Here is a 21,974-nt window from a genome sequence, read left to right as displayed (position 1 = left end):
CCTTTTTTTTTTTTTTTCCCCCCGCCGTTGACAGAGCCTGCCTGCTCTGCAGCAGGGTGCTCTGGTGCTTCATTCTAGCTCTGACTTGCCTGCATATCTGTTTGAAATGCCTCACGATCTATAATAGTAACAGGCTTATTCTGTCTGTCTGGATCTCTCTAGTTGTTTCAGAAAGCATTGTGATTGGCTGCCAAGCCAACCAGTCAGAGTGCTATGGACAGACAGAATAAGCCTATTATTATTATAGATTGTTAATTCTTTCTTTTAAAGATTCTTCCTAAAGAACAGTAAGTTCTGAAAGTCCAGCTTTTCATACAGCTTCCTGGTTTTCAAACATTACATTCATGCCATGGAGTTCCTTTTGTAAGATTCATAGATTATAAGGCCAGAAGGGACCTCAGAAGATCCTCAGGTCCAGCCCCCTGCACCAAGCAGGAAAGATAACTGGTGATCCCATCAGGTGATCCCAGCAAGGTGACTGTCTAGTCAGAGGTGGACAAGTTTTGGTTGCTGTCAGGCTTTACCAAACGCTGCCTCATTTGTTAGAATACTAACCCCATCCTAAGTAGTTTGCTGTATGTGCAAAGTGGACTGGATTATTGCAAAAAATATTTTCCTTTTTATGGGCAGCTGTCTTGCTATTGGCAACCCTGCCATTTAATGAGTTAATCCATTACATTTCATACTGCTGCACGATTCTGGGTGTTTTGGTTGACCTTGTCCTCCATAAAATAGTACATGCTTAGGAAGGAAATGGAATTTTATGGTGAACAGCACCTGTCTCTTGATTTTTTTTTTCCCCTCTTTTTTTTAACTTTCTTCTGTATGTGTTATTGTACAGGGACTATTGAATTTGAACACTATTTCAGTTTTTTCTGGTGCATTATATTTCACTCAATCAGTTTTTTTTTACTTTCTCACTTCTTCCTTTCATCCTAGTTATGGGGGACTTCAGATTCTTCCTGGTTTGCCTGGAACTAAGAGAGGGTATATAGGGATTGATGGCAGTGCAGAGTTCTACCATTGCAAAGGTTAATACCTAAACTGTAACTATTTCTTGGTTCTGCTGCCGTGACCAAATAAAAAAATAAAGGTTGCCAATGTAAGACTTCTTGATGTTGCAGATTTTACAAATAGTAGTCAGTTTGGCAGGTTAATGTTTTTAAGAAATCTAAAAGGTAGGGCTGTCAGTTAATCACAGTTAACTTATGCAGCTAATGCAAAAGCAAATTAATGTGTTAACTTCTTTAATCACATACATTGTTTTGACCAGTGGAGTGGAACACCCAGAACCTGCATGCACAACCCTGACTCCAGCCCGCCTTGCACCTGCTTCAGACACACCTGCCCATGCTGAGCAGTGGCAGCAGCCGGGTAGAAGCTGCTGTTCGGCACAGGAGAAAGTGGCCCCTCACCGCTGCTGGGCCCTTCTTGCTGCAGCTGTCCAGAGCCTGCACCCAGGCTGTGCTGCGACTCTTCTCTGCTGCTGTTACTGCCACCTCCAGGCCACCCAGCAGGGTTGTGGTGGCAGTGCAGAGGAGCCACAGGGCAACCCAGGCATGGGCTCCAGGTGGCTGCTGCAAGAAGGGCCCGACAGCAGTGAAGGGAAGGGGCTGCTTTTCATCTGGGCTGAGCAGCAGCTTCTGCATGGCTGCTGCCACTGCTGATCATGGGCAAGTGAATCTGCAGCAGGTGGGTGGGATGGACTGGGGCCAGGGCTGTGCACTGTTGGTGGTGGCAGGGAAGAGTTGCAAGGCACACAGAACTGTTGGGGAGGGTGGTTATGATTATTATTTAACCGTGCGATTCAAATTGCGATTAATTGCAACTTTTAATCTCACAATTGATTATGATGAATTTTTTTAATTGTTAGTCAGCCCTACTAAAAAGTGAAATATAAGTGTTGTATACATTTCAGTAGCATACTATTAAAACTTTCAAATATAACTCTTGATATGGCAGTATAGAAAATATTTAATGTAGATTTTCTCTGCCCACTCGTTTTTATACAGCTCTTGTTTCATCCATTCTCTTCTGTTTTTTGTCTTCAGGAAATATTCTCTCCCCTTTTTTTTTTTTAGGGCTTTTTTTAGGGCTATCTCTTTTTTTTCCCCCTTTCCCCAGTCTGTTGTGTAACTGTTCCCTGTTCTGCTTTTTCACTCTGTTCAGTAGTAACAAAGTGAAATTGGCTACTGTAGCACCCCATGAATATCAGAAGAATTTGTGCTTGCGTGCACGCACACACACACTGAATGTAATTACATTTGTTTCATCTGCTTTTGTGATGTACACCCATGACTTGTTGGCCATGCACTTTATTGTAATAGTAAAAGCTCTCAGGTTCAAAGGTTGCTTTATATATTTATTCCCTGTAACATTTTCCTTTTTATTCATGGATATCTAAATATTCTTTTATGCTAATGTAGCGGTTCTAACCACTTCTTTTAAGTTACATTAGTTCCCATTTAGGTCTCCTGTTTGTTCTTCTTTTAAAATACTTTGCACAGGTGTTTTCCAAGCATGGTTTCTTTCCCAAGTGAGTATAAGCTTTTCAGCCATTCATCGAGGACGATTAGATGGTGTTTTCCCATTTTCGAAATAATATTCTCTTTTAAGCTGTTTTATTGAGCTGATTCAAGTAGCTTAACTTAAAACACCAAGAGTAACATTTCTTTTAGCTCGTCCATTGGGTAGAGCAAAAGATTTATGACATCTTACATCAAGTAGTTCTGAATTTCTTTATCTGAAAATTCCGTAGGGCTGTATTTAACAAAGCTCCATAAATTGAGGCTCCTTGGTGAGTCCAGGAATGATTTTCAGGTTCCAACAGCAAAAGTCTTGGCCATACTTGTAGTATCTTCTGCTGTAGTTTCCTATTTTTTCCAAATTGTGTGGCTACATATGTCTGTTTGTATAGCTGGATGGAAGGGCAACTGTACATGCATACGTGCATATTAAGACTTGTCGTAAGTAAGGAATTGTAATAGCTAAATTTACTTCTTAAACACCGCCTTAAATACATAAGTGGCAGTGCTGAGCAGAAACTTCCTCTCTCTAAATCTTCCATATTTCTTAATCTTTCGTAAATTGCAAGAGTCACTCCATTTTAGGGAGCAACAGAGTGCTTTGGAAGTAGGCAAACTAAGCTGACCTTTCACGATACAACCCTAGTTGTATCGTGAAATTAACAATTAACTATTCTTCTGAAATTTTGAGGAAAATTTTGAAATTCAGCTCTCCATACTGAATCATACTCTATACTGTATTACTTATGACATATACATGTGACTGACATAGGCCTTGACCATCTATTTAAGTAGATGGAAAAAGTATCTCTGAGAAGTATATGCCTTAACCTTAAATGATGGCATCTGGTTAATCTATTACATAGGAAGAATGACATAAAGTATTTTAGAGTATTAGTGGAGAAAAAGCTACTAAAGTGTATCCTTTTTTGAGTCTATCGTATAAGCATGTAAAATACCTAAGGTGTCAAATACTTAAGTACTTGGCACTTGTATTTTTTTTAGTTAGAAGTCCATTTTATCGCTCCCTTCCAAAAACACGTGCGAGGGAACAAAAATATAAAGTCTGCATTGAACCTGGGAAGACACTATGTGCTGTATTTTTTTCTAGCTCTAGATATAACGGGTGGCTAAGCAGACTTAATTTAAGAGTTATGAAAAGTTTGTTTAAGGAAGAGACGAGGATGTCTGGAACTATTCTATTTAAGAGTTTTTGCAATGAAAAAGGGAAAAAAGAAAGAAAAATACAGCTTTCTTACATTGCCACAGCTCTCTAAAATGATTCAAATAATCATGCTTGCTTTTCTCTAGAAATAGTACTTCTAGTTGACTTGCAGAATTGTTTCTGGTATGCTTATGCTCATGGAGTTTGTAACAATCTACTTACACAAATTTAACAATTTACTTTTTTTTCCAAATATTTTAAAGGCTGCAAACTCCAGTGGCTCTGTGCTCTTAAAAAGATACTGTCATTTAATCCAAATATTGGTATATTCCTTGATTTGTAAGCTGAAGACCCTTATTGTTGCCTTGAAGTAGATTGTACCAGTCACTTACAAAATTGAAACCAAAATTTAGATTTCAAAAAGAGGGGAAATAAAATTTAAAAATAATTGAAGCTTGAAAGTATACTAGCTTGCTGTGTGTATCTTGTGTCATTTTTGCCATGTGTAGTGCTGAAAAGTGTCTCTTGTGTATAGCTGCCTTGGCTGTCGAAGAGCTTGGCTTTGAGCGATTTCATGCATTAATTCAGTAAGTAACATGTTGGAACATTTAAAATACACTAATTGTCACACTAATATTCAAAATCTCCATGTTGAATGGCAAGGGTTTTTTTTATATGACATACAAATGAGGTCAAACTGAATTTAATACTGTTTGAACAATCTTCATCTGTGCACTGTATTTTTTACCTTTGAAAGGGAAACAGTACTTTGTTTCTCTTCCTCCCCCCGCCCCCTTTTTTTTTCAACTAGGACCAAAACATTACAGATTCCTTGTCTAAAATATTTGACTCTTGCATTTTGTTCTTGACTACATTAAGTTCTTTCACAGGTAGATTTAATAGACATTAGGGCTGGAGGGGATGATCTTGTGTGGTCCCTTCCAGCCCTAATGTCTGTGAAATCTACCTGTAAAAGAACTTAGTGTAGTCAAGGGCAAAATGTAAGATTCAAATATTTTAGACAAGGTAGTTACAAGGCTTTAAGTAAAAGAAACTAAACTTCTAAACTTGATTTGATAAATTCTTTAAAAATTATTCTGGCTGAAATGCTTGTTTGATTTGAAATTCCAGAAGCAGTTTGTAGCACAGGCTATCTGTCTGTAACATAGGGCAGAAGTATTTTGAGAAATTTCACCTTAACAGATATCCTTGATACTCTCTTTTTTAGCTTTAGCACTATTCTTTGTTGTTTTTGTATAAATCCTTCATAAGATTACATGCCATTAGATTTGTCTTGGAGAATAATCATTTTGTTTTCAAAACGCATAGCTTATATTTTATTTTTGTACGAGAGTATAAGGAGCAAACTAAGAACACTGGTAGAAGTTCAAGAATATTTTTGCTAAAGTGCAAATTTCTAATTAAAACTCAACTGACCTTTAGCTTATCACCCTCACTACAGGGATAAGTAAGAAAATGGTCTTGGTCCATAATTTTTTTTAAGCCATTTACATGATGGAGGAAGGAATTGTGAGAAGCTCTGACTTCTTCTGTTGCCTAACTCTGCTACAAGCTTTTGTCCCTTCCCTGGTCTTGCACTATGTTCTTTGATATTTATCCTCCTCAGCTTCATGCAGCCCACTTCACTGGGAATACATACCTTTTCTATGCCTTTTGAACCGAGCAGAGGGGCAGGGTAGGTTTCAGAAATTTTTGTCTCCTGTGCTGTTTTTCTGAGATTACAAGGTATGTTTTGTCCTTAATAACCTCGGTAACCTTTTCCTCATGCAAAAATAAATTTGTACTATAACTATACAAAGTTCTTCAGAAAAAGATTGTGTTAAAAAAAAAATATGTGGAACATAAAGAAATGGCTTGCTTAATATGCCTAGTTTTATACTTGCTGTACACTAAACGAGTAAGGTACTCAAAGCTCCAGTTACAGAAAATAAGATCAGTGCTTACATATTCCAGAACAGCAATCTGGCCCTGACTGCATGCTGTCCCCAAACAAAGCAAGCAGCTCACTGTGCTGCATTCAAAGAGAGCTCTTCCTCTCTCCCTCCTCACCCCTGTTTTTCACTTAAGGTCTAGCTGCCTGTTTGAGTATACCTATCATCATCGAGGGCAGTTACCTTATTGTTCACACCGGTTTTCTGCCTGTTTTTTACTTATAAATTCTGTTGCACATATTGCTTTCTCTTAAGGCTTGTGCAACCAACAACTATGATGATCATATTCTCAACGTGATTTTAATAGCCGCCTTTTTAAAGGCTTCAGTAATGATTTTTCTGAGGCTGCATTTCAAAGACTAGTCTGCCATTGAATAAAGTGGCTTCTGATGGGGCCATCTTTATCATTTATTGAGGAAAGTAATTTCATAGGTCGATGAACATTTTTCTAAAAGTAAAACCTGTCCCCCTCATTTAGCTTGACTAACACTCAGTTTAACATGTAATAACAAATACCACTCTGCAGATAGACCTACTCAGTTCATTGCAATTTAAAAGATGGTTAATAACTATTAATCTCTTCATTTAGTACTAATTCATAATTTTATGCCATCTGCAAAAGATAGAATACACAATCCAAAGTTATACTTGCATATCGATAGAAAAATATTGTGTGAATTGTTACAAACTTCGCTAAAATCATCTGCTCTCTCTAGTAAATACAAATGGTTTGTGATGTGTATGTTAACTGCAGAAATTACTACATTTTCATCTTTACAGTAATGGCAACTTTACTCTCCTTTATTTACATAATTTCATATTTAGTCCAAACATTGCTTTTGTTTCTGTTGACACTATTCTAATGCTTCATCTAAATTAATTCTCCCATTTTCTGTTTTTAGCAAGCAAGCATTCAGAAGCTTTCCAGAACTCAAGGACGCAGTTTGGGATCAGTATTCAATGTGGACAAACAGATTTGGAGTATTGCTGTTTCTGTATTCTGTGATATTGACCAAGGTTTGTTTTTAAAAAAGAAAATATTTGATTGTTCACTTTTTCTTTGCTTGGAGGTGAGCAGCAAACTCAGACTTAGTTCTAAATTTATGATTAGAATGGCCAAATTATTAATGCTGTGAGGGGGCATCCAGCCCAAAAACTTGTAAATATAAATTTAAAATTAATTTTATGTTCTGAATGCTGTCTGGTATTTTGTAGTGGTGTAGAAAAGGGGTGGACAGTATTCTTGTATTTAAAACAACTTATTTGTGTTTGGTGTCTTCCAACTCTGTCTGATTAAGATCACATTCAGTCTAGAAATCAGAAACTTGGGTTTCATTTTTTGGGGGTGGGGGGGTTTGTTTGGTTTTTTTTTTTTACTCGGTAAGTGAAATCCATGGAAAAAAGAAAATTGCTCAGAAGATCTTCTTGCAGAGCACCTGCTAATTGCTTATTTTATTAGAATTGTAGTTGTCTGTTACCATCCCTGTGAAATGGCCCATGGGGCTTTCAGTATCCCAGCAGAATAAGTGTGTAGGTTGTTCTTCATTAGTTCTCAGCATGTGATCCCTCTTAGGTAGGTCTACATTATGTCCCTAGTGCTCTCAGGGATGGATATTTTTAAACATGTCCTCCAGGTGCTTTCACTTACAGAAACTAAACCCAGAAGTGTACCCCTAGAACATTTTCAGATTCAATATGTGTAAAAGGAACATGTGCAGGGTGGGAGGTTCCCTCCACAGAAACTATAGATGTGTAGATCAGTGATTCCTAATCAGAGTGATTGCAGTGCCTTGAGGTCCTTTCAGATATGCTTCAGGGTGCTGTACACTGTTGGCACTGTTAGGTGTGCAAACTTGATTCACAAGATAAATCTTCCAAATAGGAATTCATAGTGTTAAAAACATCCTGACCTGCTGTGGCTTGAGTTCTTTGAACAGAAAATTGCTCTATTATTTTTCTTTAATCAAAAAAAAAAAGTGAAACCTAAGTTAGCATTTTTTGAGAGATTCCTTTTACATGATGGAGGCTGAGAACCACTGGTGTAAATAGACCCTTTGTGTCCATTATTTCTGTCTTCTGCTCCATCTGGTGTCTTTGGGATTGCATGGATGTTGCTGAGGCAAGAACGGGCCTTGTGCACTTAACACTGTGATGCTGCACAGACAGAAATAGCATCCTTTTTTGCTGACCCACAGATGCGTGTTCTGCAGTGCTAAACAAACAAAAGTAAAACTTTTATAAAGTAATTGGAATAAAGTAAAAGCAGACTTGTTTATATGTTTTCTAGTTTGTTTTTCATTTGCTGGTGTGCTCTTATATAATCAAAATGAGATCCATTGGTTGCCATTCCCTTTCCTTCCTTACTCAACAGACCCTTCCATCTTACTATTTTGCATCCTTCTACCAGAGGAAGGTTTGAAAACTGCTCTTCATTTTAGGACCAGTACATGCTAATTTTTTTTGTGGCAGGATTATACATTATTGACATGCGTTGCCTCGCAGGTTTGTAACGTTTACTATCCCAAGGATGAAGGACATAGTTCAAGTCACAGCTTCAGGTCTTTGTATGGTAAAAGCATTACATGCAGCCAGACTGTATAGGAAGTCTCTGTTATGACTTGTCTGATTGTTACTTTATATTATATCTCCTAGTCTTAAATGTGTATTCTTTCTTTAATGGAAAAAAAAACCATTTTATAACTATTCCAGTGAGTAGTTTCTACTTTATCTCTAGGGTATTGAAAACATAAAAAACGAAATTGAAGACTCAACAGAGCCATTAATAGATCCTGTTTATGGCCATGGAAGGTAAGTTGGCAATAATGATTTCATGCCTGCTACCACTTACATTTTTATCAGAATAATTCATTAATAATGTTCTTTGCTGTACAGTAATAGACTAATACTTTCCAATGTTTCTCTAAGTTATTATTCTTTTATAAAGTTGGCTAGTTTGCAAAGGATGAAGAGAATTCAGTTGCCATTCTACAGTTAATAAAAGCAACTTAATTGCAGTATAATTTTTGTCTGAGTTCTCGGTAGCTCCACTGTGCAGCCTTTTGGTTTTAAGAAAATATCTTCTTAATACTGAACAACAAAAGCATACAAACTTTTATGAGAGAAGTTAGCAGTACTGCATTTAAATGTGCTGGTAGATAAGTGTAGATTATCTCAGCAATAACAAAAATAAGCAGTGAAAAAATAGTATAGTAAATACTTACTAAGATATGAGTAATTTTATTTTGTTAAAGAGTAAGTAAATTGTCAGAATTATATTGCATGTTAAGTTTTCATAGGGTCTTTATTTCCATTGCATAGCCAAAGCTTAATTAATCTCTTGCTGACGGGACATGCTGTGTCTAATGTGTGGGATGGAGATAGAGAGTGCTCAGGAATGAGTAAGTAAATTCTAGTTCATATTTTAACCTAATTGTATGTGGTATAGCAGTTGTATGCTAGAAACTTGTATTGGTACACGTGTTATCTAGTTCTGTAGATGAGAAGCTACTATACTGTCCTTTAGTTCAGTGTGTTCATCGAATAGAAATAATACGTAAACATAAACCTCAAAGAGTTTTGTGAGGATTAGGCAGCTAATATTGATGCAGAACTTAGTGTAACTTTAAAAAATCATTTCAGTTATGTATGTGGGGGATAGTAAATGGAGTTCTGGCCCCAGACTATCCAAATTGGGTGGGGTGGGGTATTTCTTACAATTGTACAGAGGGCATATTTTGATCAGTTACATCAGATTCTAAAGTTCCCCTGTTTTCGGTAATGAAACTGCAGTTGCTGTATTGCCAACACCACTGCTTTTTCTTTTCCACTCTTTCTGGCTGTTTTTGTTGACTTACTCCTTTTTTGGTCTCCTTTGGTTGCCTCCCTGTCTCTTGCTATTTTATCATCATCTTTTCAATTCCTTGAAGTATTTCAAACCCTAAAGCAATTTTATTCAGACCCACTTATTGGTAAAGGTGTATTTGAAACTTCAGTATTTATAAAATTGAAAAAATATATTTATGATACTAATTCCTGATAAAGTTATGACTTGTCCATGTGTTGCCTTTTAATTTCAGTTAGGATAGGTTTTCCCTGGTGTATCATTAAACATTAGAATTTAATATTTTAAGCAAACTTGTATTTTTGCTTAGTTACTAAAAAGGTATTGGATTATAATATGTAGGGATTCAAAACTTTTGCAGGTAGTATAGAATACTCCAACTCATGAAATTACAGAAGTACAAGATACTAGGTAACTCTTTTCCTACAAATTCCTAGTTGATATAATTTATTCAGGAAATTATCTCTGAATGTGTTTCACTCTGACCACATATACTTTTCCTTTACCTGGTCTTGGTATTCTCTCTTATTCCTACAGCTCTCCGTGTCTAGAACATGTTTTTCTATTTGTGGTACCCAATTTATTTTGAGTCCTGTTTTTGAAACTCACTTTTATTTTCTTCATGAAGCATTTTGGTGGACTGTACCAGATCTTACTGGTTTCATTTTTATTGGGTCATGTGCATCAGTCTGGAAGGTGGCAGTTTCACCTGAAAGAAGCCCCAATATAGTATACAACGCTGTACCATGTTAAGTACAATTCTGTGAGAACTTCTGCATTATGTCTTATTGACACTAGGTGACAGCATTCTAATGTTAGGTGAACTGCTTCAACTTAAGCTTCTTTGGGTAAAAGTGATGTCTTTTATTAGACCAACCAAATAGTTGGAAAAATTATTTGAAGTTCTGCAGAAGCAAGAACAGACCCAGAAAATTGGCACTTTTTTGCAGTCTATGATTTTTTTCTTCTTTAGAGCAGCTTTTGTCTGATACCCACACAGTACTTGCAAAAGTTTTGTTAGTAAAGTTGCAATATTTTAGTGTTCCATGAATTATATGAAAAGCAAGGTTTTTTTAGTGATATCTTTTGTTGGACCAGCTGTATAGTTAGGAGAGAACTTAGACAAGTTAGGTCTGGGGAAAAAGGCTTACTGACTTCTCTGGCAAGAAGGCAGAGCCACCCCCATAATCTGCCGTGCTGTGCAGGGGGAGTGGAATTTATCCAGAGATAACTCTTCTTTTTACATGTCACAAGAAAGTAGGCAGTTCTGTCACCCTTGTCAGATCTTTTTCTCAGTGGTTATTTGAACTTTCATTATATAAAAGCAGTTTCTCTGCGCTGCTATGTACCTGGAAGGGAGAAAATGTCTACCTGAAGTGCCATTCCCCTTAGTACCTAGCTAATAGAGAAGCCAGATATTCCGTATTATACCTTGGCTGCTTTAAATATCACTTGTATCTGGCTTGTTCAGTATTCTCTTAAGAATTCTGAAATCTCTGGATTCCTGTATTGCTCTTTATAGAGCCCTTATGTAGCAATGTGATCATGAGAGTTCAATTTAGTGTCTAAACCTACTGAAGTCCCTGTCTTAATTCTGTCTGGGTTATGTATCATATATTCAAAACAGTTTTCATTGTTACTATGGATACTTAAGAAAATGACTTAGTCGATAAATAGACCTTAATCAGTGAAATAATCATGATATTTGGTTGCTTGTGTCTGCTGTCCCTGGCATTGGAGAAGCTTCAGATTTTTACATCATTCAATCTAACAACTTTCTGAAACAAAGCTGTAACCAGCAGGCTTCTGTTAAAACTAAGTCAGTTCTATTCATTTTATAAAAAAAGTATTGAAGCCTGTAGCTAATTGACCTTACCTAAACCTTTTTTCTACTCTTTTTAAAAAATTAGCATGGTTTTGTATGCTTGAGTATTATTTGATATCATGTTATTTTGAAGGAATTTTTAGAAGAAAGTGAAAATGGCTTTAACCAGGCTTTTGTATTTTTTGTGTATTAAAATGTTTGGGATTTGTTTTTAAACAGAACTTCTTGGCATACATAAACAGGCAACTGTAGGCTTTTTAACCGTAATGGAATCTCTGAGATATTGTAAGGTAAGCTGCCTTTTTTGTGTAATTTTAAAATGTTTTCTACTTCTGCAGCATTGTGCTCTTCTGAAAATATCTTCAAGTGCTGAGGAGTATAATCTTGAGGAATATATTATTTAGCAGTAATATTTCTGGCTTCAAACTGAAACAGGATAAAGTTATGCAACAATGGATCTCTAATGATGTTAAATAAATCTTTATAAGTAAACTTTGAAAGGAATTGTTATACAGTGATGGTATTCATTCACTGAAGAGTGACTGTGGTTGTTAGCTGGTGGCAGTTTCTCCTTGACCAAAATAATGAGTTGCATGTAAAAGTCTGGCTTCTCTCAGAAATACTATCTGTTTCACAAAGTTTTGAATGAACTAGTAAAACTAGTTTGAGTAACTAATATCACCTTTTTTGGTCACCCTCAGTGCTTTAAGAAAGAAAGAAAACACTGCAGGGGAAATTGACAAATGGTGGTATATTAACAATTTAATTTTTCATTAATCTTCACTTTTTTTTGTTTAGTTAAGATTAAATCCCAAGGAGACAGATGTTGTGTTTTACAACGTTCTTTTTGCAATTCTGAGGTTGCTGCCACTGTTTCCTATATTAGAAACAAAAGCAAAATGCCACAGATACTGACATGGTATTTTTGGTGCTTTTTAGTATCTCTTTGTTCCAGTTACAATGCTTTTCGAGCGTTGTGTGTAGGTGTCCTGGCATGTTTAAAAATCGAAAACAAAAAAATTACAGATTCTTGTGGTACAGAACCTTAGTTTCCTCAGTCCTGGAAGCTTCATTTAAGAGACATTTGTAAATTTTTGCTATTGCATTTGTAATGCTTTGGAACCTTGACATTGATATTTTTTAGTTATCTTTATGCATGCACACTACTGTTTATGGTAGCATTTCTAAAAGGGGTTGTTCACTTGTTTTTGTCTTCCTTGATTCCTTTTGACTTGCCTAATGCTGTCAGCGTATTTTATAATCCTTGCAAATACCTAAAAATGTCAGAACCTCAATGTATCAATTATGCATGTCCCTTCATTTAAACCAATATGCAGCAGTCGACTGAGGTAGACATAAATACACTTCATGTACTGCATTTGGTATAATGCCGTAGGCTCTGGAGTATTGAAGAGGCTTTCCTTTCCCAAGTGAGGTGATGATGACATTCATTTTGTTTTGAAAAAAGACCAAGAGCTATATTTGATGGGTCTGGTTTTTTATTTCTTTCCTCTTTTTATTTTGATTGTTTAAATATGGATTCTTTGTATTGTATACCTAGTCAAATTGATCAACCAAGTGGACTTCTACCTTACTAAGGGTAAAAGCAGTGGTGCTTTTAACCCAGAATACCAGCAGCAGTTCTACTGAGGGTCAAAGAACAAAATTACTTCATATTACTTTTAGGGAGGGTGGCTGGCAGTTTCACTAAATATATAACAGTTTTTGTTGTGCTTTTACATTTTTTTCTCTAAGGTTGGCTCCTACTTGAAATCTCCAAAGTTCCCTATTTGGATACTTGGCAGTGAAACACACCTCACAGTCTTTTTTGCCAAGGTATGATAACTTTGGTTTCTGTTATTTGACTCTACTTAGTTAAATTCCATATAAGTCCAGTGCTCAGATCTTACTACAATGTAAGTTTCATCTGCCTTTAATATAAAATTTAAATCACTGAGTGTTTTTAAACAAACCTTTCCATTTTTAAACACTCTTCCCTTAAAAACATGTTTGTTCAGAAAGTTTCATTAATATATTTGTAATCTTAGGAAATCTTTGCTTTTTCTAAGCTGAAAGTATCGGATTTAGAAAGAAAACAAACTTTTCAGCCACTGATTTTTGTAGTTTACTATGCCATAGGTGTTATGTGTTAAATCTCAAATTGCTGTAATTGTGGGAAAGATTGAAAGCAGTGTATAGTGTCAGATTGCAACTCTGTCTGTCTGACAGTGCTTTTTGCACGTTTTAATGATTGGAGAAGAGATAAATTAAAAATCCTTAATGAATATCTTTATATGCATGTATATTAACTGTTTAAAATCAGCTGCAAAGCATTTTAACATTTGCAAACTTTACAACATACAGAACTTTTAAGGTAAGCTTGAAATAAGTTCTTATTCAGTTTATAAACCATATACTGAATGTTCTGCAGACACACTTGGTATTCCTTTATCTGTGGATGTAAAAACATTTTCCCTTATTAGTTTAATTTAATTTTTCAGAGAGGGGACTTATAAAGAAACTGCATAAAGTTTCTTAACTGTAGCTAAGACTTGAAGTGGTGGCTTTTAATTAAAAGAAGGCTGCTTGTTTTTCTCATCCCTAACTCAGAAATCCTACAATGAGAACTTTCTTACGTATGAATCCTGAAACAAGAACTGAAACTTAGGACAAAGTGAAAACACAGGAACAGTGGTCTCCATAGGTTATAGCTTCTAGGAAGATTTATCTTGAAAATTAATATTGTATGTTTGCTGTTCCAGTGTTTCTGCTGTCTTAAAAATAGCAGGTTCTCTTTTTGGTGAATTTATCAGTGTCTTGGTTTCCATTCTCTCCCCTGTCCATTTGTCAAATACACTGTCAGTGTCTTGGTTTCCATTTTCTTCCATTTTCTCCCACTAAACATAAAAACTCTTCCTTAGCAGTTCTACCCAAGGAGAACTTTTTACATCATTTGTAATTTAATATTGTCATATGTGACCTTTACCTTCACTGGTAATATTAAGAGCATAATATTTGGTCCCTCTTATCTATTATAGAATTGGTATCCTACTGCACAGATGCCAACTTGTGGGCAGTGCACTGTGCCCACATTTCCAAGGCAAATGGGTCTCAGCGTTGTTATTTCTGGGTCTTGAGGTGTGAGCCTAGGATTAGGTCATGTTATCTGATGCCCTGCCTTGGTGTATTGGGAACTCCTGTCTAGTTCTCATGGACAGAAATCAGTGTGTAACACCTGTGCCCCCAGTTCCAGTTCTGTATGCATTCTTCCTAGAGCTTCACCAAAACCGGTGACGTCCAACCCTTTTTTGCCCTGTGGGCCAAATAGGCAGTGTCAGGTCTGATTGCAGGGGGTTGTGCAGCCTGATCCTCATTTGTCTGCCAAGGGCAGGGCAGACTGACTCCAATCCAGGTGCATGGGGGGAGAGGAGGTGAGGTGGAATGGCTCTAATCCAGATGGGAGCAGTGCAGAATGGCCCTGATCAGGATATGTAAGGGGTAGGGGGAAGCAGCCAGATCCTGATCCAGATCTATAGAGTGAAGGCAGGAGAGGATGGCCCTGGTCTGGATGCACATGGGAGTGGGAACAGAGACAGTGGCCCCAATCCAGACGTGTGCAGGCACTTGGGCGGGGTGGGGCATTTGGGCCCTGATTTAGGCATGTGAGTAGAGGTGAGGGGAGCAGCCCAGCTCAATCTGAATGCATGGGGGGTGGACCCTGTTCTGCCCACTGCACAAGCGAGGGTGGATCCAGCTGCTTGGAGCTTCCGCTGCTCCCCGCTGCCAAGTTTTCCCACCTGTAGTGATCCCTGTGGGCTGAGTGTCACAGCTCTGCAGGCTGGATTTGGCCCATGGGCTGGAGGTTGAGCAACCTGACCTAGATTAACAGTTCTTAAACAGGATGCCTTGAGATCCTTTCAAGGGTGTTGGAAGGTGCAACACAGTGTTAACATTGTTAGGTGTGCAGACATGTTTTGCAAGATGAACCCAGAAATGTCAAACAGAAATTCATAATGTTAAAAACTGTATAACCTTTTGTGGTCTTTTAGAGCAATTCTTCTTTGAAAAGAACTCAATTATTTTTTCTGTAGTCAAAAATTGAATGAAAAATAAGAACTGACATTTTCTGACTGCTACCTTGAGTCTGAGGACTGCCTTGAATCTGAAAAGGTTGAGAATGATTGGCTTAGACTGTGGATACTCTAGATTCCTTGTTAATTGTTAATAATACCTTTGGGCACAGCATAGTTGTACTATCAGTTTGGCAAAGAATTATAATAATCACAGTGACTTACTTTAAAAGGACTAGAGAGAGAGAAATTAAAATAGCCAAGATCTTGAAAACCTTGCAGTTTTATGATTTTGCTCCTCCTGAGGTTTCAGACTGAGCAGGATCTTTTCTTTCCTGCAAATCTTACTTTTTGTGCAGTGGTTAGTCTTCTTGTTCAGAACAGGCTCCTACTCTTCAGTTGAGTTTCTCTTCTTAAACATGTATTTTCTTTGGAACTATCACCCTGTTTCCCCAGGCTTTGTTCCCTTCCAAGAGTACAGCCAGTGGAAGCACAGCCCCTTCCAGTTGTGCAGCAGTATGGGTGCTGCTGGTTGTGGAGCAGAGTGGGTGCTGCTGATTGGCTGAGCAGGCAGTGCAGCAGTGTCGGTGCTACTGATTAGCCAGGCAGGGGATGGAGTTTCGATGTGCTCTATGCCTAGAGACTGACACCCTACTCCAGTAATTGGGTCATTCATCTGGAATATGGGAGACCTGAGTTAAAACTTGTGCTCCATATTGGGCAGAGTAGGGGTCAGGCATTTACCTGTGCAGATTAGCTGCCTTGAGTTTTAAACCCCAACACCTTTCTCTGCATTTTCTTTTGAGATTGCTTAGGTCATTTCCTGTCCAATGGACTTTAAAGACTCCCTTTCTTAGGCATGATATTCAGGGTTGAAGATTGTGCTCCCTGGCAGGATGCCTAGAAGGTAGGAATTACAATACTCAAGCTTTATAAAGCTAAGGTACTTTGAGAATCTAGCCCTTATGCCCCCTCTACACTGGTATCATACAGTTAACTAGTTAGCTGCACAATTACCTTAAGGCCAACTACACAAGCAAAGTACTTATACAACAAACAGCTCCAACCAGCTGTAAAGTTAAACCTCAAAATGTGTGCTAACTTTATAACTGGTTACTGGTGAGCTTTAATTTGCATATGTAGCAGGGTCATCCCTGTAGTCATGGAAGTGCACCATGCTTAGCATAAAACCCCTAGGACTCAGGGGTGCATAAAACCTCTGACCCTTGGATCACAGCTGCCACAATCCCCCCAGCACTAAGGGTGTGGGGGGGGGGCTTGGGATCAGGCTTCCTCAGCATCAGCAATAAGGGACAGTGGGGTCCAATGCACAGTCTCACAACTGAACCTCCTGCTATACACGTGTGGCATGGCAGGAGCTGTGACTGGATTGTACATTAGATCCCATTGCACCTTTACCTGCATGTGTAGAGGGGGCCTTAGTGATTAGTGTTTCTTTACATCCTTTTTGGGAAGAAATTACTTTTACTTGGTCTGTTGAGGTACTTTCAGTTCTGGGTATGGTCATAATTTCTGAGCTCAACTCTTCAAAACTCAAACTATACTTTTTTTTATGAATTGTAATGCCTTTAAACATAGATACAGAAGATGCTTACTGCAGCTAGGAAAGACACCTTATAGTGAGATGTCAGCTATAAATTTCTTTCAGGAGAACTAGAACATCTTAACAATCTGCTATCAACATCTGTTCAGTCTTTTGAATAGATGTATGCAGTCCTCAGATCCTGGGACAGTGGGGTGGAAACTTAAGAATTCAGGGTTCTTTCTTGCCTCTACGTATTGGATGAAGGTTCTTTTTTTTTTACTAAAAAGGCATTTTAATTGGTAGAAAGCAAGGAGTACTGGTTTCATAGAAAGAAAAGACAGATTCTACTTCACTGAGTACTTTTAAGAGCCATAAATACTCAAGTTTTAGACTGAAGGGTAGCTTAAGGGCCAGAAGGGTACTGCCAGCACCCATTCAGGCACTGGTACTGTGATTTAGGTTTATATGTTGTTCAGTATACATGAAGTGTTACCAGAGTCCTGATTAGTGATACCTTGTGTTTACTATCTTTCAGCAGAAATATTTGGTACTGAAAAGTGAAATTGCCTCAAAAGGCTGGTTTCTCTTAGTTCAGATTCTCTGCTGCTCTCCTGCAATACCAGCAGCGTCTTGACATCAGTAGAAAGTGTGGCCTTAGTACCAGCTAGAGCATGCTCAGAGTACCCAGAGAACATGCTAACTGCTATGCTTTACTACTGAGATTTTTGAGGACAAAATGCAACTTTACCAGTTTGGACGTTGGAGTCAAGATAGATATATTGGCCTGTTTGCTTCTGGGAGACAGACCACTAAGTGAAGCGCTCCTGGGCACCCTCCCCTTTTGCACAGGACCCAATTAATATTACCATGGGGTAATATTATGCCAGAAAGACCAGCATTAGGTTTCCCAAATAAAGGCTAAGTTCTCTTGTCAGCAACTCCCCAGTGGCAGTTTTATCACCAGCTCATCATGCTCCACCATTGTCAAAGCAAACCTTTCACTGCTCACAAAAGGAATTGCAAGGAGGAGACCTAGTTCCAGTATATACTCTCATCCTTGGTTAAGGCAGTAGTACCCAAGTCATCTATTTCCAGCTGAGATGACTACAGGACAAAACAGGAACTATTAAGAATTGCTGGTGTATTGACAGTTCTATCTGGATAAACATGGACGTTCAGTGTGCTTCAGTGTCTGGGTATCTGATTAACTGAGAACTCTTAAATCCTGCCAAGTGGCTCTAGCAGATGCTTATCTTTCTACTTTCAATACAGAAGAGAATTGAGTGCCACTGAAAATGTTGGTGCTTAAACCTATTTTTCCCTCACCTAGTTCACTAATAGTAGTGAATTAACTGATGTACTAAAATCAACCTAAAGCTTCAAAGCAAAGAACTCCCAAATTGAAGGCATTTGGAGGAAGAAAGTTGACCTCAGATGTCTAAATAAGAATTGATAACTACCAAACCTTGTTTCTAAAGCATGATTTTATTAATTAGTTTGGGGCATATGGAGACTCACAGAAACATTAACTGGACCCAGGTGACTTTTCCTCATCCCTATTCAGAGATGATTCATGTGGGAACAATCTTTGCTCACAAAACAGTAAAAGCTCAACATAGGAAAAGTGTCTTACTTAAACTTCCAGTTCCCCTGTGCTCTGTCTCCTTTCCCTGAAAAGAGGTTGGCAATCCATTTTGTACCACTCAAGTGTTCTGGGAAATCGCCTCCATGTGTTGTATATTCATTTTTCAAAACTAACTTTAAACATTCCTGCCTGCTGTTGCTAGAGTGCTACAAGAGCTTCAGTCAGGAGACAGTGTTCTCTCAGATCCAGAATAAAGGATCACCCACCTTGGGTTGCTGCATCACTACATTTCGGACTTAAGTTAACATGCAGTAAGTAGCTCAGTCTGCCCACAAGGAGTTGCTTGCATCATTCTAACTCAGTTGTTCTGCTGTTATTAGTGACTCTTGACTGCAGATTGCCTGTCAGTATTTCTTCAAGGAGCTCATCCAAATTCTTTTGAGTTAACATCTATTGAAAGCTTTATTAGTCTGACCGTAGTTGTTCGTAGCCTGTTCTCTCAGATGCTTTAAATTAGTCTTAGCGTAGGCTTGATACTTTATAGATATTCATTCTGTTTCCAGCTTTTTACATTTTCTCCTGTCATGTTGCATCACTTGTTCATTCTGCTTATCTTTCAGCAATCTTCTATTAACTTTTATAACTGCCATTCTCAGGCTTCACTCTTGTTTCCCTCCGCCCCCTCCCCCCAAGGAATTTGCTTTTGCACTTAGCCTGCTGTGAATGCAAGGTGCTGTAGCTTTTAATATCACTTAACACTTGTGCCTTATATAGACTAGAATAGTTTTGCTAAAGCACATAACTGGGAACAAGGAGATATTAGTTCTGTTTGTCCCCATGTCATGCGTTTCCTTGTGGGCATAAACAATGACAGTTTAGAGATTTTTCTAGTTTTAACACAAGATTGTTAGTCTGAATCAGCTGCTGTTTCTGTACAGGGTGGAGTTTGTAAGTACCTGCATGACCCCTTCTCACAAGGAATGTAACCAGTTCATGATTGTGAGGGAGTGGCGGCTAGGGGCGGCCGTGAGCTCCCTAGCACCGCCTACCGTCACGTTAGGGTGACGTAGCACCCTCAGAATCTCGCCCGCCACGACTTTGATGGTTAAATATATAATGTGGAGGCTGCCAGTTTCCCTAATGGACGGTCTTGTTGTTTGTCCCTATCCCAGACTGGGGATTCGATATGCGTCCTGCCTTAAGGGCAATGCGTGCCTCCAAGCCTCCCCCTCAGCACGCCCCAAGCCTCGCAGCTGTTCTGGGGGACGCTTGTATGGTCCCTCGCCCCTCGGGTGCCCTTGTTCTCACTCTCGGGCACCGGGGCTCTTCGCCCACCTGGCGCCTCCTTGGGTCGGGCCCCAATCTCTAACCCGTTCCCCGCGCCCTGGGCCTGTCACGCTGGCGCCCAGCTACTTGCTGGCGCCTCCTGGGTCGGCTCGCCAGTGCCGCTCACTACCGGCGCCCCCTGGGCCGGGTTCTAGCCGGCGCCTGGCTAATCGCCGGCTCTCCTTGGAACTGGAGCGTTTTCGCCGCCCTAGTCTCGGCGCCCTTGGGCCGGCACGCTCCCTCCGCCCGGATCTCGGCTCTTCCGCCGCCCTGGTCTCGGCGCCCTTGGGCCGGCTCGCTCTCGGCGCCCTAGTCTCGGCGCCCTTGGGCCGGCTCGCTCTCGGCGCCCTAGTCTCGGCGCCCTTGGGCCGGCTCGCTCTCGGCGCCCTAGTCTCGGCGCCCTTGGGCCGGCTCGCTCTCGGCGCCCTAGTCTCGGCGCCCTTGGGCCGGCTCGCTCTCGGCGCCCTTGGGCCGGCTCGCTCTCGGCGCCCTTGGGCCGGCTCGCTCTCGGCGCCCTAGTCTCGGCGCCCTTGGGCCGGCTCGCTCTCGCCGCCCTAGTCTCGGCGCCCTTGGGCCGGCTCGCTCTCGCCGCCCTAGTCTCGGCGCCCTTGGGCCGGCTCGGTCCCTCTGCCCGGATCTCGGGTCTCTCGCCGCCCTAGTCTCGGCGCCCTTGGGCCGGCTCGCTCTCGGCGCCCTAGTCTCGGCGCCCTTGGGCCGGCTCGCTCTCGGCGCCCTTGGGCCGGCTCGCTCTCGGCGCCCTAGTCTCGGCGCCCTTGGGCCGGCTCGCTCTCGGCGCCCTAGTCTCGGCGCCCTTGGGCCGGCTCGCTCTCGGCGCCCTAGTCTCGGCGCCCTTGGGCCGGCTCGCTCTCGCCGCCCTAGTCTCGGCGCCCTTGGGCCGGTTCGGTCCCTCTGCCCGGATCTCGGGTCTCTCGCCGCCCTAGTCTCGGCGCCCTTGGGCCGGCTCGCTCTCGCCGCCCTAGTCTCGGCGCCCTTGGGCCGGCTCGCTCTCGCCGCCCTAGTCTCGGCGCCCTTGGGCCGGCTCGCTCTCGCCGCCCTAGTCTCGGCGCCCTTGGGCCGGCTCGCTCTCGCCGCCCTAGTCTCGGCGCCCTTGGGCCGGCTCGCTCTCGCCGCCCTAGTCTCGGCGCCCTTGGGCCGGCTCGCTCTCGCCGCCCTAGTCTCGGCGCCCTTGGGCCGGCTCGCTCTCGCCGCCCTAGTCTCGGCGCCCTTGGGCCGGCTCGCTCTCGCCGCCCTAGTCCCGGCGCCCTTGGGTGGCTAGCTAGGCTGCTCTCGCCGCGCTAGCCTTAGCTCTATCGCCGCCCTAGTCTCGGCGCCCTTGGGCCGGCGCTATGGCCGCCCTAGTCTCGGCGCCCTTGGGCCGGCGCTATGGCCGCCCTAGTCTCGGCGCCCTTGGGCCGGTTCGGTCCCTCTGCCCGGATCTCGGGTCTCTCGCCGCCCTAGTCTCGGCGCCCTTGGGCCGGCTCGCTCTCGCCGCCCTAGTCTCGGCGCCCTTGGGCCGGCTCGCTCTCGCCGCCCTAGTCTCGGCGCCCTTGGGCCGGCTCGCTCTCGCCGCCCTAGTCTCGGCGCCCTTGGGCCGGCTCGCTCTCGCCGCCCTAGTCTCGGCGCCCTTGGGCCGGCTCGCTCTCGCCGTCCTAGTCCCGGCGCCCTTGGGTGGCTAGCTAGGCTGCTCTCGCCGCGCTAGCCTTAGCTCTATCGCCGCCCTAGTCTCGGCGCCCTTGGGCTGGCGCTATGGCCGCCCTAGTCTCGGCGCCCTTGGGTGGCTAGCTAGGCCTGGCTATTCGGCCCCTCTCTGGGGCCTCGCCCCTCAGGGGCCTCTACCGCGCTCCCTGCGCTTCGCCCCTTTGGGCTTCCCCACTCTGGGGCCGACACGCCACGCGCCCGCGCCCTGTCTCTGCCCCGCTCCGGGAGCTTGCCCTCTCTAGGGCTGACTCCGCGCCTCTTGCGCCCTGTCTCTGCCCCGCTCCAGGGGCCTTGCCCTCTTGGGGCTGATTCCGCGCCTCTTGCGCCCTGTCTCTGCCCCGCTCCGGGGCCTTGCCCTCTCGGGGCTGACTCCGCGCCTCTTGCGCCCTGTCGCTGCCCCGCTCCGGGGCTAAACACCGCCCTTATGGGCCGGGGTCTGTA

The 21,974-nt window shown here is 41.8% G+C and overlaps 1 protein-coding gene across 3 annotated transcripts in view; it reads left to right on the top strand.

The window, feature by feature from the left end:
• The window catches only part of MINDY3 (MINDY lysine 48 deubiquitinase 3), a 64,885-nt gene that overhangs the window by 13,617 nt on the left and 29,294 nt on the right, over positions 1 to 21,974 (top strand). For 2 of the 3 annotated variants that reach the window (XM_090047206.1, XM_090047205.1), the window contains exons 5-10: positions 4,226 to 4,277; positions 6,545 to 6,659; positions 8,377 to 8,450; positions 8,961 to 9,040; positions 11,528 to 11,598; positions 13,064 to 13,144. In XM_090047206.1, the coding sequence (XP_089903332.1) occupies positions 4,226 to 4,277; positions 6,545 to 6,659; positions 8,377 to 8,450; positions 8,961 to 9,040; positions 11,528 to 11,598; positions 13,064 to 13,144 (473 nt within the window). The remainder of the gene's footprint in view (positions 1 to 4,225; positions 4,278 to 6,544; positions 6,660 to 8,376; positions 8,451 to 8,960; positions 9,041 to 11,527; positions 11,599 to 13,063; positions 13,145 to 21,974) is intronic. The other variant, XM_090047208.1, reaches the window with a different exon arrangement.

This window comes from Crocodylus siamensis, chromosome 5 (genome assembly GCF_052110815.1).
Source record: "Crocodylus siamensis isolate JL-2025a chromosome 5, ASM5211081v1, whole genome shotgun sequence".
In the NCBI taxonomy this organism is placed as follows: Eukaryota; Metazoa; Chordata; order Crocodylia; family Crocodylidae; genus Crocodylus; species Crocodylus siamensis.
The sequence above is the reverse complement of the archived record's forward strand: the minus strand, read 5'-3'. Positions and strand labels throughout refer to the sequence as shown.